Below are 18,998 nucleotides of genomic sequence, written 5' to 3' on the forward strand. Positions count from 1 at the left end.
AACAGCATCATAACAAATTACAGTACACAGGTTCTATTTTCTGGGACAGTCTTAGCCCTTTTTCAGCAGTATTCTGCCCACCATGGCTTGGAAAAGGAAGCAGACTTGAAAATGGAGGGGAAATGTCATTTGATTACTTTCCTGTGGGCTAGAACAGCAAAGTAACAATAATACTGATGTAATATGTGATATACCACTAAAGAACAGCAAGTTACAAAACTTTGTTGTATGATTTAATGCATTTTCAAATATAATGAAGAAAAACACTGAACATCTAAAAACAAAATCATCAAAGTAAGTAAATAAAAAAGTGGTTCCACATATAAATTCAGGATTTTGTTCCAAAGTAAGTTGGTTTTCACAGACTTGGGTAACAACAACAACAAAAAGATGTTTCACACCCAATTTTTCTGATTCCAAAGTATGTACAGAATCTGAATCTGAAAATTGATGTGCATTGCTTGAAAGAAAAAATACACACACATACATACATAAAAGGTTCTCAATTTTGCCCCGTGATACATCCTTTGTGAAAGCCTGCATCAATACTGAAAATGTAACAGCAACCTTCCTCCATTTTATGAAATGCTGGACATAACTTGTTCAGTGCTAAACAATTCTCTTTTGAATACTCAACTGCTGCAATCCTCAGCTACAACTCTGAAATGTTTACAACCATTTAGTTAATGCAGCACTATCCACTGCTGTCACTCACCTGCAACTTGTGGAAAAGACATTTATGGCCTTAATATTAATCCAAGTAGCACAGCAAAAAAAAAGATAGTACAGTAGTTCAACTGATCAGATATTAGGTGACTCCTAGGAACCTGGCTCTCTACACCTTGGTTGATTCTTTTTTTCAGTGAAAATTATTAGTAACCTCATTTTTTCGTTTCAGAGCTTGGCAGCCACTGGTAGTGATAACAACTAAACTTCATAGACTTTACTGGTCCTAGCTCTCTCCATATATATGGCTTTTCTGCTACATATGTTAGAGAAGCTTAAAGACAGTTTAAGTGGGCAGGACCAAAATATGGATCTTTATTCCAGCCTATGTTTTTGTCAAGTCTGTGAACTTAAAGGGCTACTCATCGCTCAAAAACACTGTCTGTGGATCTCCTCTGATTCTCTTAACTGGACTGCATATAGTGCATGTGAATATTTCTCCCTATCAAGAATGCACTTGTTCTAGTATATCTCACCTTTGTGCCCCTTCCTCTTCAACAAAAAATGAGATTTTTTTTTCCCCAGAGAACATACCTGCAGACAAACACCAAGCCAGTACGCATGTTCCAGAGTTGAAAAAAAAAAAAATCAGTTTAAATTCAAATTTCCAAAGTGCTGAAAGCAAAAGCAACTTGAAATTAGAAACAATTCAACAGTGTTCTTTAAAGAAGTCTTCTGCTACCAGCAGGTAAAGCCTACATTTGCTCACCACAACCTTTTATTAGTAATTATTGTTCTGTGGCAACTCTAGAAGACTTCCTACATATTATATATATGCTGTAACTCAAAAAATCAAGTACTGTACTTAAAAAAAAAAATTAAGCTTCTTTAAGACTCTGCTCTATGCATACATTCTCAGTCGCTCCATTAACTACCTAAGCCCTGTATTACCCTCTTGGTTTTATGTTCTAGGACCCCAATTTTCTCATAATTACTCAATGGTGCACTTACCCTCCCATCTCCCTCCACACCTTGTCTTTGTATATTAATTAAAAAGAGAGCCAGTTAACAAATCAGCCTCTCATCTCTGTTCTAAACAGTGCTGTAGCTCAGCTATTGCTTCATATAATCATAAGAATGCGATTAAAAGATCATAATACAATATATAATGGCAATCTACTTTAAACTCTATTAATCCTACTACAAGAACCCACCCTCTGATTACTTTGACCCTTCATCTTATACTGTGATATGTCAGACAATTTGGAGCACTATTTCCCTTTAGCTAAAAGAAGGTAGGTCTGAAGCAGCCTTCAATATAGCCTTCCCATTCCTGCTGAAAATGTCAGCTGCCACATACATTTACTTACATGATCAACAGCAAGTGCAACAAGGCTAAATGTAGTGAAGAGCAAAATTAGAGTAGTATCTCTTGAGAGTAAGGGTGGAAAACATACAGAATTATTCCCTTTAGGAATGAACAGGGGCTAGAGCAGCCCTAGCTACAGCTGAAAGAACAAAGGTGACAGATGATGTTTACTTGTGGTATTGCCCCATTAGCCTTAAGTGTTAATTATCTTAAAGACCACAGTTAGTATGATTGTCTTTCCTCTCACCCAAAAGACAGTACTTCAGCCACGGATCCAAAGTGCTTTTTTTTAAGCTACAGAGATTCAATGTAATCTGACTGAAATTCATTTTTGAGGTAGTACTCATATACTCTGTATTGCTGGCTCAAAACAAAGGAAGTGAACCCATTTAAAATATGTTTACTGTAGATGTAAAAAATAAACAACACTTTCTTTCTGGGTAGATCACCAAAAAAAAAAAGCAAATCCTTCTTACAAAGGTCAACTCACATGCACTGGTAAAGTCATCAGAAATTTTCATAAATGGTTTATAACAGTCGCTATAAACTAAAGTGCTTTAAAATTTGCTCAACTATGTGGGCACTTTTACACGTGCTCGGACGATTAGAATGTGGCAGGGCATTAATCGAGCCTGCTGGAGCATTCTAATTGGAATACTCCAGCGTGCCGCAGTGTCTCATGTATTCAGCGTCCCCGCATTTCAAAATGGCGATGGTGATGCTTTAACTAAAGCTTGTTGAATGATCTTTAGTTAAAGTGCCCTGTCGCCATTTTGAAACACGGGACACTGAATATATGAGATGCTGTGGGTGCTTTAATTAGAATGGGTCCCAAAAGCTGCTCTAATTAAAATGCCCTCCTCCCTCCACACATGTACAACACCCCTAGATTTTAATGATTAGATTTGGGATTGTTGCTAGTGACAGATGCTACAAGATCCAAAAGAGCTTTGTACATAAAGGGTAGAATGAACATTTCCTTGTTCTTTGTCAAGAGAAATGTAAAAAAAAACCCAAAAAACATTCGGAATGCTGTAATTCTGCATTCTATACACACTAGAAGAGGTTGCTCATCCTTTCCTTCCCAAGCCTTCTCTCCAATAACTAGAATAACATGGGAGTTGAAGTTACACTATACTGCAGTACTAAAAATCATAGATGCAAAGAAATGTTAACCATCCTACTACTAGCGAAATTCACACTTCAAAGTTTAGCCCTGCAGATTCTTTAACACAAGGCAGATATGTAGTTATGGAAAAATGTAACAGACTACTATATATTCTTCATAATAAGTACATACATTTCACATTTAAGTCACAAATTTAATGCCCTACTGTTCAACTATCAAATGCTGAATAACTTAGAAACACGTATGTGCTCTATATAACTATGAACTTCCTTTCTACTGACCAACGGGTAGTAAGATATAAAAGTTCATACACAAGACAATCTAATTTTTAAAAAAGTCACATTTCCTGTACATTTCATGCAAACTGTGCACAATGTGGTAACAAGAACGACATTTGCAAAGCACTCTGTTCAAGGAAGAACTTTTACAGCAATGACAGACTAATATTCAGAAAAGTCTGCATAAAAGTTTAAGAGTCCATGGCCACACAAAATGCAAAAATTCTCCGCATTTTTATTTTTCTTGTAACAATGCAGGGATGTTGATGTTCCAGCCAATTGCCTGACGATCAAACCCACAAGTAAACAGGTTACAGATTGGATGGTCTTCACTCCACGCAGAACAGCATACCATTCTCCTATGGCCCTATTATAATTTCAATAAATAAGTCACTGTTACACTACGCAACACAAAAGTACAAGCCTCCCTAGCATACTAGTTATATACTGGTAAGGCACTACTGACCTAGAAAGACAATTAGTCTAAATTTCTAAAATATGAAGTTGTAAAAAGAAATCAATTTAGATTGTAAACATACTTTTCCTTAAAAAGTAAGTTTGGATGAACTTTGTTTCATCGTATATTCATTATAAAAGCATACAGTAGTCTAACGAAAGAGAACACAACTATGAAAACTTTCAAACGGCACCCCCTTCACTATAACCCGTACAAACATCATGGTTGACAACTTATCAAGTACCAAGAAACACCTCAAATGAAGCACTCTTCAAAGTGCTTACTGCAATCTGTTATATTTTAGAACAAAAATAGAATTCTACCATATTGCAAAATGTTGGTTAGCTGTACACACACCCACATACACAACCACCCACCCAGTTTCTACCATCATTTAGTAAGCTCTGGAAAGCTATATATAGCATCTTTCATTCAGATAAATGGCAAAAGGCTTTCCAAAGTTCACTAAGTGATGGTAGAAACTGGGTCTAAGTGCGCCACTTGGGGTGGAAACGTAGCAACGGCTTAATGGCATGTATCAATTATATCAACAATTATTAAAATTTGATAGCATCCAATTTAGTTTTGAGAAGTAATTCAGCCCTCAAATTAAGGTGGTCAGTTCCACCTAAGGCAGCAAGGAAAACAAAGAAAAGTACTAAAACTTCAGGAAACCTTGTAAGGGTTAAACTGTTCTTAAATGGCTTTTCCAGAATTCACTGTATCACTGTTAAACAGCTGTTGCATCCACTCCAACTGTTTTACTGAAAACAGTGAATGATGTGGTTCATATACTGCTTTTTTATATTCCCTACATGGATGTCATGACAGATATTTGTAAAATGCTTAAAGGAACTAGAAAATTATGTGCAGTTACTCTAATTTTTCAAGGGTTGTTTTCAGAATGAGTGACATGTTACTGTTCCTATGTTTTTGCCAGACTTGTTCACACTCTGTGTTGTATTTGCTAATTCTATGAGAGTTGTACCATATTATTCCCATTGGCCCTACTAAAGTCTATTTAAAGAAGAGAAATGTCTTTGGCAGTATAGTAATCGATATTACTATACTGTAGGTACAAAATGGTTATCAGCACAAGCAGAAAAGCGTTTTTGAAGGTCAAGTTGTAGAACTGACATTGTCTATTTACTTGTTATCCTTACAAAGTTACTAGGTAATCGTTGAGACAAACAGGGATTTTTCAGAGTAGATCCACACAAAGGTATTTTAGATGCTCTCCAGATTTCAATTTCAAATGTTTTTCAGATCCTTAGTCTCATTTCAACTACTTCAATACACAGAAAGATGTGTAACATTTTCTTTGTAGATTCAGTAAACTTAAAGATTAATCATCTGATTGTTCAAAATCTGCATGAAGATTTACTAAATCTAGAAAAAGCACAAAGTTCATTTGTACTGAAAGCACTGACTTTCAGTAGCTGACAAAATTTTAACTTCAGAATTGTATTAATTGATTTTATTTAATCTGCATGTTTACATAACCCTCCAAACATCTTCCAGCACTCCGGCTCTGAACTATAGAGCCTAAATATCCACGTTTTATCCTTTAAAAAAAGCCAACATACATATGGCAATAAAAATCCAGTTACCTGTCTGTTACTGCGAGGAAGCCTTGCTAATCGCACACCTGACATGTCAAATAATCTAACCTGTCGGTTGTCATGTGGAAGGGCAATGATTCTTTGGCCAACACACACATTAATCCTGCACAGAGGAAATAAAAAGTAGGTTATGTGCAGAACCATGAGCCTGACAAATAAGATTTGACAGTACAAGATTGAGTTCACTGAACGTGATATAGCCGAGTATTTACTATTTAAATTTAAACAGTGAAATGAATGTATTATATCATTTAAGTTGTTTTCTAAAGCACTAGAATACTGCAACAAGCTTAATTTTGGACATACCTATAAAGATATTGCATATACAAAGTAAGCATCTACCACTAGCATCAAAAACCCCAGAAAAGGAACATAACCATTATAAAGAAGCATTATAAAGAAGCCTCTAGTTGTTGTTTTTAAAAATCCCACTGTGTAATGTTAGTCTAATTTTTAGTCACCGAGTTTTTGTTCAGTTTTGAAAAAGTGTATGTTAACATTAACAACTTGAGAGCACATACCTATTTACTGCAGAGTCTGTACGGATAGTTGCAATAGGAGATCTCATATTTTTCAAGTCCCAGACTTTTACAGTGCGGTCATCACTACCCGAAACAACGTTGTCACCCACAGTGAAAACTGCTGATGTCACAGTGCTAAATAATTAATTAAATAAATAAAAATAATAATGATGATTTAAGACGTTTTAAATTAACTAGAATTTTTACTTCAAATTCTTCTTGTAACTATTCTTATGCTTTCTTAAATATGTACCTTACAATAGGTAACTTTAAGCTACAGTGCATAAAAATTAAGAAGAAAAATCTTTAAATATTATATTCTCAAATAAGTGCTCATTTGAAGCCCATCTCTTGGGATACATATAAATGCATTAATCAAAGCATTACTCCAGTGGTAGAGAGATGTACTAGAGGAACTGATTGATCTTTCATTTATAAAATTTACAATTTTATAATTAAAGATGCCTAATGAAGAAATCTTTGCTAAATTTTAGTCACCTCACAGAATACAGAGTATAAAATGGAACAAAGTATGCATTTAAAATGTAAAAACTGAGAAGACTTTAATCATTTATTGTAAACAGATTCATTTATTGTATACAGATGGTAGATACACAGTTGCAGATGTATTTCAGTTACTCTTACAAGATTTGAAGACCATCAGTTTTTACTATTGGTTTGACAGTCAGAAATCAAAAGAAACAGTAAGTGATCATATTGGCCTGGATCATAGGAATCAGCTAATGACCAGACCTATTATATCTTAATTAAGGCAGGACAGCCAGAAAAAATTAGATACAAGGATATATATATATAAAAGATAGATTAGACATTTATAAAGTCTGCCTAATAAAAAAAAGCCTCTACAAAATGGAAACGTACGCGAGTAAGAGGTTCACATATACATACATACATATACATATACCTATATATGAAAGTGAGCAGGAAAAACAGTATATTTCACTGTTAAATAAGTGACATACCTGGAATTTGGACTACTCAATTTTACTTTAGTACTAGATATATGAAAGTTCCACCTGCACAACTTGATAATAAAGCATCTTCATCCTTCTAAATCATTAAAGCAAGCTGCTCAACTCTATTTCTAAGTATGCAATTTAATGACCTATCCTGTAGCTAGGGTCATGCACATCAATTTCTTGAAATTTAGTAATTTAATTTAAGCTGTCAATTGTTACTGTCATTTCTGTTGTACTGTGAGAATTTGAATTCATGTCCTACTCAGACTGCTGATTGAGATTAGCACTATGCAGGTCACAATGGACTAGTTTATGCAAGCCTTCTTAATTTAAATTGACATCAAATTAAGCTCTAATTAGGTTTAAAGTCCATTGTATTAATGATACAAAGTTTCTTCATGCAATATTAGACTGCAACTAAACTATCCAGGGAAATTATACAGCATGGATCTAAGGTCTTCACTCAGCCTTCTGGGTATTATGTGCTTCAGCATAAAAAACATGAGCATACACATCCAAATTTCACTTTAGGGGCACAAGTGCTTACGAACCAATCTGTTTTCTACTGACTGGTTAAACCAGGGTGGATTGCCCTACATGCCTGGGAAGGAACAGTTTCATGGTCAAGAATTCTTGTCGATGGTATCTTTTACTGGACCAACTGTATGGTTGGCATAGACGTAGGAATAGTACTCTCCTTCAGTGACACCAGAAGAAATTGCTTTTTATTTCTTCTCTCTCTTGCTTTCTCTCTTTCTTTCTTCAAAATAAACCTCTTCCATATTATGTAATAGTGATGAACAAGCAGCAAGTATTCCCTCTAGCTTATGCTATGAATACCTGGTTTTTGTATACTGCTTTGCTAGCTCGTTATAGTCATGAAACACTTCAATAGCAAATGTGTGGTGGAATTCCTGCCCACTGAAAAGTCATGACTGAAATCTTTTATCCCTCCTGGATTTCCACAATTGTTAGTGAAAGCATACTGCAGCTGTCCATATTCCTGTACTAAGGAGTAGAGGAGGTATATAGCACATGAGAAAGAAGGACAGAGAATTCAAGTTTAGGCAAAACCCTGCTGTAATTTTACTACAAATGTATTTTAATATACTTTTTCGTGTGCACATATTCCAGCATTTGAATATGTGGAAAAAATTGCCATTGTATTTCTGAATATTGCAAAAAAACCTGAAAAGTTTAGTTAAATTCCTTTGAAGTTCTAGTAACATAAGAAAACTCTGTCGTCCAAATAGTTCCACTACTGATCACCAATTACCTAAAATAGCACTTATAATGCTTGGCCCTAGAGTTACAGATTTTCACTGAACTCATTTCTAATGGAAAAATCTTTTAAATACGTTTATTTATAATTAAGGATACAAATGTACAAATCAACACACTGTACTCTGTATACGCAGTATAATGCTTCCCTCTATATTACGGTATGAAATCATAGATAGGCAAGGTGGAGTATCACACACTGAAGCAGAAAAGTGAACACAGCATTTCCTTAATCCCTTCTCCTAACAGGTGGGATGATTTTTCTGTTGCAAGAATCAGAATAAATATGTAACAAATGATTGAAAATTCCTCCAGTTTGTAACACCTGCTCAGGAATATGTTCATTTTTATACAATCTTTGCTTTGGTATTAGTTCATCACTTTTCCTTACTTAAAATAGTTAAGACTTTTAGCTCAAAGTGTTTCCAGTAATGCTTCTTGTATTTTAGATGAAAGCAATGCAAAGTGTTAAAGGTCCAACACAAACTGGATGCCAATTTGAGGTTAATTCTAGATCCCAGCCAATCTCTTAGCAAATGTCAAGAGAAGTCATCTTTCCTATTCATTATGCCTCTTCCCTTTCCCAATTTTTCCACTTAAACTATTCTATAACAGGCTGTTGGATGCAGTAGAGATGAGTTACAAAATGAAGAGGCATTGTATTGCTGCCCAGTTGTCAGCAGGTAGGTAAAGGCAGTGCTGGTAAGCCAAGAGGAAGGCCGCCAGGTCGTTTCCAAAGCCATCTTTAAAACAGTACTAGGTTTAAATGCTCTTACATCTTTGCCTACAGCACCTCAAAAGTCAAACTTTCCATGCACTATGAAGGTACACTGCAATACATGACAACTTTAGAGTACGTAACATTTTATTTCAATATACATGAAACTGTAATAGTGCTTTAAAAAAAAATCAAGCTAATCAATACAAGAAAGGATGCAAAAGCAATGTCAAGGTTTAGAGTTTAAAAGCACAAAAAGCAATGAGTTCAAAGTCAAGGTTTCAATAGCAATTAGTGCATTTCTGTACTGCATAATGTATTTTAAAAAGCTGAAATTCAAGGTACCTGATTTAGATTTGTGTAGGAACTATGAACACCTTGAATTCAACATTAAGAAATGCAACACTTTCTTGTATGAATGATGTACGGGTAACAGAAAAAAAAACATTTATATTAAGACTGTACAGACCAAGAACAATATTTTTATAACCTAGTCAAAGCTTTAGGATAGAGATTGGCTCTCTTTTTAAAGACATTCAGCATCTAAGCACAGAAAGTGTGCTTAAACTATGAGCAGGTAAGCAAGTTAACCAAGTGCCAGCAGCTCCTTTAAGGTGGAACACATTCAGATAAACAGTTAAAAACGGCATGGAAATTTAAATTCATGAATGCATACAACTAATGCAACTCACTTAACAGAGTGTGGGCAGGTGCTGTGCTAATCACTTTTCTTATGCACTTCAAATCATGCTTCATCTACAACCCCCTACTACTGCAATTCGGGGATTCTCTTGAGAGGGCACTGGAATATTTTTATTGAAACAAAACAGGACTAAAAACAAAAAGCCAACATTTCTCACTTATACACTAAAGCAGGGTTTGAATTAAAATGGCAACTGAGATGGACAGGAGGGGTTGGACAGAGGAACCAGGACACGTGAGCTTTTCCCACATGGAGACAAAGGTTAAAAACAGTCGTGCTGAATATATAAAGTTCCAGAAACAAAGGGAAGCGTGAATTCAACATTTTCTTCACTTTTTCAGTGGATTCTGGTCTCCAAGTCATCCTAGCTAAGTTAAAACTGTGGTTAACATCCCCTTGGCTAAATTAATAAAAAGTGTCAACAAAAGATCATTAGACCCGGTGTTAATGGAATGCTAAAAGACATTAGGTTTTTAATAACTCAAAAGGATGACAGGTATTGTAGGACATAAAAAAATTGGCAAAGAGACAGTAGTCTTATGACACCTTAAACTGTGGGGCCCAGTGGGAGTTTGGTGTGTTACTACTATTCTCCAGAAAAGCTTCAGACTATGCCAAACCCCAGCAAAACTCATTTATCTTGTCGTAGCAAGCAGCCGAGCATGTACTTCCAGCTGACAGCGTGGCACTTTCTCACCACACACCAGTGCCCGATCTGGAACATTCTGCTCCCTCCGTGGGTCTCAATCAACGGAAATACTGTAATGCTAGCACTCCTCATTAGGACTAACAGCTGTCTCCCCAGTCACACAGAGACACAAAACTGTTTTGCATAACAATCTGCTGAAATTTCACACACAGGGAAAAAAAATGATGTTGGAAATGTTGGACCATGAAATGCTGATGCAGAAGGCTTTTGGCACCGGATCAAAAAAAAAATTAACGCTCCCGTTTCCATTTTTATTTGCAGTTCCGGCTATTTGAGAAGGTGTTAAACGTTTAACAGCGCTCTTTTTATCAGAGGACAAGAACCATACATTTCTGAGTGCTAAATATCACGTGGGAAATGCTGACTGAATAACAGTATTTAGCTCCACTTCCTTAAGAAAGCTGGGCTTTCAAATACAGAACTAGATGGTTATATTGAATTTTTGCCATTTAATTATTAACTAACCGCTATAAGGTCTCGTATGTTAAAAAAATGAAATCTAGAAACGTCAGACAATTTTTTTACATAGACTATGTCCTCTGAAACTTATTCTCCAGATACACTATTTAGCAGAAATCTCTCTTCCGGCCTCTGGCTCGTGGTATAACAAAAGGCATGGATCCACAGACCTACATAAGCACTTCAATCCCATTGGCTTTTGTGGGAGTTAGATGCTATATACAATTGCAGACATGGGCTTAAGCCACTGTCTATGCCAAACAATCCTCCCAAGTGCAGACTTACTATTAAACTCCCCTAGCTGAGAGCCTTTTTAATGGCAGAGATCTCCAGACAGAGTAAGCTATATTGGCAAAAAAAATCCTTTTGCTAATACAGTTGTATCTACACAAGGGCGTTTGCCAGCATAGCAGTAAAAGTCAGGGTGGTGAAAGCCCATGTAAAAAAGGCTCCCCAGGCTCACATAACTGTTTCACAGCACTGCAAGAATAGCGTCAGCAACCCTCAGACCGTCGGTTCCTTCATTTAACCATAAGGGCAATAAAAGAACAATCATTCTGGCCAACCAAAATGCATATGTTAAAAGTATTAAAGAATTATATATAGGCATACGTTCCAATTTTTATTTCACATATCTACATTAAAGGTATACATTCCAGTTTTTTAAACAGATCAGTGCTGTAGCCTTTTTTGTTCTTGGTTACTGGAATTAAGATTTCAAAAGGCCAGGCTTTGGTCAACTCTCTCCACAATCAAATGACACAGCAGCATTATTGCTAGGGTTTGAGGGGGGGGAGGGGTTGGTTGGGGGGGCGGGAGCTTTTTTGGATCAAGCAAAAGAAAGCCTAAGTGAATAGAAAATTCAAAGCTACATTTAAAATAGGACTGTTTTGTTTGTTTTTTTTCTATAAACTTGGAGTCTCCTGGAAAATGATCCTCAAAAATCCACAAATGCTGCATTAGGTAAAATGAAAGTAGTGGACACATACTGCCACCACAACAAACACCGTTGTGAACAGACAGCAAATAATTCTAGGTGGGCAACACCAGGGCTGTCCAACTTGCTTGATCTCATGAGCTGAATGACTTGCGTCTAGCAGTGGAGCAGTGTCTTGTTGGTTCAGTTCCAGACCCAGGGGTGAACACTGCCACTACTCACACCTCTTTTCCCCTGCCACATATGTATCACTTGTAGCAACCAGAGACCCTGAACAGTGAGCAAGAGGCTGGCAGGGGGTGTGGAGGAAGGAGGTGAATGGCAGTAGCATTTATCCCCTGAGTTCAGGAGCTGTGCAGGCCGCAATTTAATCCCTTGAGGACCACAACTTGGACAGCCCTGGCCTAAGCAATGCTTTTACATACCATATTTTGTCAAATATAAGATTACCATGAATATTACATGACCCCCCTCCCAATAATTAGATCCTATATATGGAAAACTTAAAAAATTGTTATAATTTTCCAGGTACGGAACCTAATTACTGGAGGTTTGCCTTGAATTTGTCCCCTCACACTGATACAGCAGGGAAAATAAATCCGGGGGGGGGGGGGGACATGACAGGTAGCCCCCTTGCCCTCTGCTCCCCCCCCAGCTATTTCCCCCTGCAGCCCCTGCCCCACCTCCTTGCTGTCGGACCTGCTCTCCCTAAGCACGTGGAAATGAGAGGCAAATTTGAAAACAGTGACTTTTAAATAATCATGCCTGTAGTAAATTCCATATCATACCCGTAGACTTAGCTCATCCAGAATCGATGCATTTTACTGTTTCTGAAAATGCTGCAAGTTTTAGTGCAGGTACTCCATTAACATATTTTTAAGCAGCACTTTTGTAACTACTTATATAGAGTACAAATTATGCATGACATTAATCCAAAGCCAAACAGCTCAAGATTTACCATACAGTTCACTGGACTGGGCCCTAGCAGTCAACAGCGTTTCAAGCCACAGTGACCCCTACACCTGAGCACAGCTCAGTATGCCTGTGTATATCAAATATCTCCCCACAAAGAAGCCATGTGCTAATTAGCCCCCATTAATGACTGGAACCAGGTGTTCTCGTCACCAATCCTGGGATGCTTCAAAAATGTATATGCAGAGGCGGCTTAGGACAACCTGGACCAGCTCCACCTGATGCAGGGTGGGGCCACACTAATCATATGTGACACGCTGAGAGAGGATGAGACAGAAGGATTCTGGGTGAACCTTTTGGGTCCCCACTTGGTGTTAGTTGCCAGACATTTAAGGCTGGTGAAGAAACAGGAATCGTTGGAAATGGGAAAGAAAAAGGTGTAGCTCAGCTGAGGGAGTGAAGTGTAAATCAACATGTATGCAGTGTAGTGGGTCACCATGGATATAAAAACAGTCAGTGCTGAGGAGGACTGTGCTCAATGGGCACTACCATATATCTAATTCAGATGGGCTGCACTAAAGAAAACCAAAACAAAAAACAATGATTTGGCAGATTTGGCTTGGAACACAAAACATTTTACTAAAACAAAATAAAACCAAACCTATGTCTGTCCAATATGGGTTTCATAGTCATGCTCAGTGTTGGCTGCATTTAGTCAACTTCTAAATTGGTTTCCATTACTAAGCATATATTGCTTTTGGCAGCAGTTTAATGATGGACAATGTATTTAAAGATGTTTCTTTGTATACAAATGTAAAACGATTAGGTGAAAAAAACTTGTCTTCCACCCCAAAAGTTTAGTGATGTTTATTTTACTGAGATACACATCTCAACACTTTTAATAACTCCTTCCTGTCTCAACTGAATCTGCTTGGGGAAAGTGGTGGTGGGGAAGATGTACTGGAGAAGCATCCTCATATTGTCCTCAATTTTGGTTTCAGGCTCAATTCTGAACTGTCGTTTTCTTCTCATACTTAGCCGTTTTTAAATTTCATCCCTACAAGAAGACCTTAACTTTGCATCTCTCGTCTCCCACCTTTACAGTGGTTCTTGCCTGATGACATCCAAGGACCAGCTCTCTAGATTTCAGCATGTACAATGCATTACTGCCTACATTCAATATCCCTCCAACACATCTTCAAATTCTCAGCTCACTTCCCGCCCCCCCACCCCCGTTTTATCACACCAGTAGCATACACACTTAATATTATGCACAATTCACTTTGGTATGTAACTGTATCTTTATTTTACCTTTAATATACCATCTTTACTTTAATATACCAAAGCCTGCTCAACCCATCACATTTTTTCCTGACATACATATAGGATGTGAAAAGTCATTTTAAAAGTATCCACACAATTGCCCATAGGTTTTCTCTGTTTGCCCACTGCACATAGGTTTTCTCAGTTTATTTGTTTGATTCACAAGAGTCTCTCGCCAACCTTAGTTCTATCACGACTGATTCTTATTCTAATTCAGATGGTGCACATTACTGGTCCTTCCATAGTACATGCAATAAGATAAAGAAAGTAGTTACTCAGAACGCAAAGAAGCACTACCTGTAGCAAATTCCTAATTTTTATTAAATTTATTACAGATGCCAGATACTTCAGTTACAGGAAGTTATAATTTGGAACTGACATTTTCATACACTTATGCCCTCTAGACAGATGTAAGAAAAACAGCACGATACAGATTCAGGATGGCTCTCCCAGTTAAAACCATGACAGTCAGTACACATTTCTTTGAGAGAGGAGAAAGTACAGTTCACCAAATTCAGATTGGAATTATAAATTTCTCTCTCAAATCATACGTAATTAGCTAACATGGGATTTTAGATGCTTCCCTCTTTGTTTGGTAACAGGATTTAAAAAGGGAAATAAGACATTATTTAACAAACACTTTGCTTTATAAACCAAACTTTGTTACGCTCACATGGCAGCAGTGATAAAAAAATCTTTTTTTTTTTTCTTCTTTACTGGATTCTAAGACAGTCAGAAGGAGAGAAACATTTACATTTGTTGAGAGAAAACCCTTTATGGTTTTTCCATTCAAGTGCATCTCAAACTGTCCTCAATCAATCTGAAAACTTGTCAAACAGTAAACTCTAGGTCCACTTATAAAATACTGTCATCAGCCCACCTGCTGGAGAGGCTTAATGGCCAGTAACTGCTTCAACTGTTAGTTCTTTTATTATAGCAACTGCAATGAAAAATCTAAACTAAGGAAACTTGTACTCAACTCTGTAGAGAGTACCAAACCCATGGGTGCAGACTGACTTAACATCTGAACTGAGTTGGAACCAGTTCACAGTTGGCCCTGTTCAGAGGTCTCCGGATGTACTGTACATTGCCACCGGTTCAGTCCAACAGTTGCTTTTTTGGCATTTTAATGCCATCAAACTACCACTAAGGAGTTGGAGTGACTACCCAGCTCAGCATGTCGTGCAGTGGTGAGTGCCTCCCAGAACTCCCCGAGCAGGGCAGGAATCATCCATCCCTCCCCACCTACCCCAGCCTCCCCAATCAGCCTAGGATGCCCTAAAGTCTGGTCAATTGTCAGGAATGGAATGAAGCTGACCAGCAGCTTGAGGCGGGGAAGTGCTGTTTAAAAGCAGTGTAGACCATGGGCAGCCCCCAAAATACCCAGGCTCTTGGGAACCAAGAAGGGGTCCAGGGAGCTCTCCCTGCTCCCACCTCACTCCAAGTCAGCCTGGGATGGTGCAGACTGGGTCAAGTGCAGATAATATAGGTTAGGAGAGTTATGATTGTGTACTGTGCAGGGGTGATTGGTGGGGGAAAGAACAGGAGGCAGCACAGCAACAGCGCAGTGTGGGATGCCTGGAGGCTGACCAGACATTAGTTATGGAAAGCTTGCTAACACTGAATCAATTAATGGAAAACTCTCTCAAAATAACACCTAATTATCGTGCAATACTTCTGAAATGCTCCAGGAGTTTAAACAGGGGCTGAGGTAGCGCTAGGATTCAAAGCTGACAGCCCAGAGGCTGCAAGTTCGAAGCTGTAGCAGAAGCACTCATGGCACAGCCCTGTCGGATTCCAATGAAGGAATCCAGGCCCCAGGGGAGGCGCACCCAGGCCCAGTGTCAGTGAGGATCTAGTCGGGGAACTTCTGGAGAGACTGGATGTATTTAAATAATTCTCGCTTTGCCGAGCGAGGCAGAAGAGGGAAAGGGGCCAGGAGGCTTCCCTGGCTGACCAGAGAAATCCAGGACAGCCTAAGGGACAAAAGGGGAGCACATAAAAAGTGGAAACAGGGAGAGATCACCAAAGATGAATATACCTCCTCTGCTCGTGCTTGTAGGGAGGCAGTTAGATGGGCCAAAGCTACCATGGAGCTGAGGATGGCAACCCAAGTAAAGGACAACAAGAAATTGTTTTTCAGCTATATAGGGAGTAAAAGGAAGGCCCAGGGTGGAATAGGACCCCTGCTAAATGGGCAGAAACAATTGGTGACAGACAGGGGGGACAAGGCTGAACTCCTCAACGAGTTCTTTGCCTCAGTGTTCCTAAGCGAGGGGCACGACAAGTCTCTCACTGGGGTTGTAGAGAGGCAGCAGCAAGGTGCCAGACTTCCATGCGTAGATCCTGAGGTGGTGCAGAGTCACTTGGAAGAACTGGATGCCTTTAAGTCGGCAGGCCCGGATGAGCTCCATCCGAGGGTGCTGAAGGCACTGGCCAACATCATTGCAGAGCCACTGGCGGGAATATTCGAATACTCGTGGCGCACGGGCCAGGTCCCAGAGGACTGGAAAAGGGCCAACGTGGTCCCCATTTTCAAGAAGGGGAGGAAGGAGGACCCAGGCAACTATAGGCCAGTCAGTCTCACACCTCCATCCTTGGCAAAGTCTTTGAAAAAATTATCAAGGCTCACATTTGTGAGAGCCCGGCAGGACAAATTATGCTGAGGGGAAACCAGCACAGGTTTGTGGCAGGCAGATCATGCCTGACCAATCTAGTCTCTTTCTATGACCAGGTTACGAAACGCCTGGACACAGGAGGAGGGGTGGATGTTGTATACTTAGACTTTAGGAAGGCCTTCGATACGGTATCCCACCCCATACTGGTGAACAAGTTAAGAGGCTGTGACGTGGATAACTACACAGTCCAGTGGGTGGCGAATTGGCTGGAGGGTTGCACCCAGAGAGTCGTGGTGGATGGGTCGGTCTCGACCTGGAAGGGTGTGGGCAGTGGGGTCCCGCAGGGCTCGGTCCTTGGACCGATACTCTTTAATGTCTTCATCAGTGACTTGGACGAGGGAGTCAAATGTACTCTGTCCAAGTTTGCAGATGACACAAAGCTATGGGGAGAAGTGGACACGCTGGAGGACAGGGAACAGCTGCAAGCAGACCTGGATAGGTTGGACAAGTGGGCAGAAAACAACAGAATGCAGTTCAACAAGAAGAAATGCAAAGTGCTGCACCTAGGGAGGAAAAATGTCCAGCACACCTACAGCATAGGGAATGACCTGCTGGGTGGCACAGAGGTGGAAAGGGATCTTGGAGTCCTAGCGGACTCCAAGATGAACATGAGGCGGCAGTATGACGAAGCCATCAAAAAAGCCAATGGCACTTTATCGTGCATCAGCAGATGCATGACGAATAGGTCCAAGGAGGTGATACTTCCCCTCTATTGGGCGCTGGTCAGACCGCAGTTGGAGTACTGCGTGCAATTCTGGGCGGCACACTTCAAGAAGGATGCGGATAACCTGGAGAGGGTCCAGAGAAGGGCCACTCGTATGGTTAAGGGCCTGCAGACCAAGCCCTACGAGGAGAGACTAGAGAAACTGGACCTTTTCAGCCTCTGCAAGAGAAGGTTGAGAGGCGACCTTGTGGCTGCCTATAAGTTCATCACGGGGGCACAGAAAGGAATTGGTGAGTATTTATTCACCAAGGCGCCCCCAGGGGTTACAAGAAACAATGGCCACAAGCTAGCAGAGAGCAGATTTAGACTGGACATTAGGAAGAACTTCTTCACAGTTCGAATGGCCAAGGTCTGGAACGGGCTCCCAAGGGAGGTGGTGCTCTTCCCTACTCTGGGGGTCTTCAAGAGGAGGTTAGATGAGTATCTAGCTGGGGTCATTTAGACGCAGCACTCTTTCCTGCTTATGCAGGGGGTCGGACTCAATGATCTATTGAGGTCCCTTCCAACCCTAACATCTATGAATCTATGAATAAATAGGCTGGTCCTGACAACCTCCACCCCAGAGTGCTGAGGGAATTAGCAGAGGTCATTGCGGGACCCCTGGCATGGTTTTACGAGCACTCGTGGTGCTCTGGTGTGGTACCCTGGTGTGGTACCAGAGGGCCGGAAAAGGGCTAATGTGGTTCCCATTTTCAAAAAAGGGAGAAGGAAGGAGGACCCAGGGAACTATAGGCCAGTTAGTCTTACCTCGATCCTGGGTAAGCTTTTTGAGAGAGTTATCCTGGCGCATGTCTATGAGGGGTCAGCAGGGGAGGTTATGCTTAGGGGCAACCAACACAGGTTCATTAGAGGCAGGTCCTGTCAGACCAACCCAGTGGCCTTCTATGACCAGGTCACAAAATCCTTAAACGCAGAAGTAGCAATGGACCTAGTCTTTCTGGACTTCAGGAAGGCCTTTGACACCGTCTCTCACCCCATTCTCATTAAAAAATTAGGCGACTGTGGCGTTGACACCTACACAGTCAAATGGGTCACTAAGTGGCTGGAGGGTCGCACCCAGAGAGTGGTTGTGGACAGGTCATTTTCGACCTGGAGGGATGTAGGTAGTGGGGTCCCCCAGGGCTTGGTCCTCGGGCCCGCTCTGTTCAACATCTTCATCAGCGACTTGGACGAGGGGGTAAAAAGCACCCTGTTCAAATTCGCAGATGACACTAAGATGTGGGGGGAAGCGGGCACGCTAGAAGGGAGGAATAGGCTGCAATTGGACGTAGACAGGTTACAGGGGTGGGCAGATGAGAACAGGATGGGTTTCAACACTGACAAGTGCAAGGTGCTGCACCTGGGAAGGAAGAACCAGCAGCATACCTATAGGCTGGGGAACTCCCTTCTCATCAGTGCAGAGGCAGAAAAGGATCTTGGAGTCATTATTGATGCCAAAATGAACATGGGCCGACAGTGTGGGGACGCGGTCAGGAAGGCCAACCACATCTTGTCATGCATCCACAGATGCATCTCAAGCAGGTCCAAGGAGG

General features: G+C 40.1%; 1 protein-coding gene across 2 annotated transcripts in view; it reads right to left on the reverse strand.

The window, feature by feature from the left end:
- Positions 1-211: 211 nt before the first annotated feature.
- The window catches only part of WDR37 (WD repeat domain 37), an 80,599-nt gene continuing 61,812 nt past the window's right edge, over positions 212-18,998 (reverse strand). For both annotated transcript variants that reach the window (XM_006258222.4, XM_014609097.3), the window contains 3 exons: positions 6,043-6,177; positions 5,510-5,624; positions 212-3,809 (listed from right to left, as the gene is read on the reverse strand). In XM_006258222.4, coding sequence (XP_006258284.1) covers positions 3,678-3,809; positions 5,510-5,624; positions 6,043-6,177 — 382 coding nt within the window. In that variant the 3' untranslated portion in view covers positions 212-3,677. The remainder of the gene's footprint in view (positions 3,810-5,509; positions 5,625-6,042; positions 6,178-18,998) is intronic.

The sequence above is a fragment of the Alligator mississippiensis genome, chromosome 5, assembly GCF_030867095.1.
Source record: "Alligator mississippiensis isolate rAllMis1 chromosome 5, rAllMis1, whole genome shotgun sequence".
In the NCBI taxonomy this organism is placed as follows: Eukaryota; Metazoa; Chordata; order Crocodylia; family Alligatoridae; genus Alligator; species Alligator mississippiensis.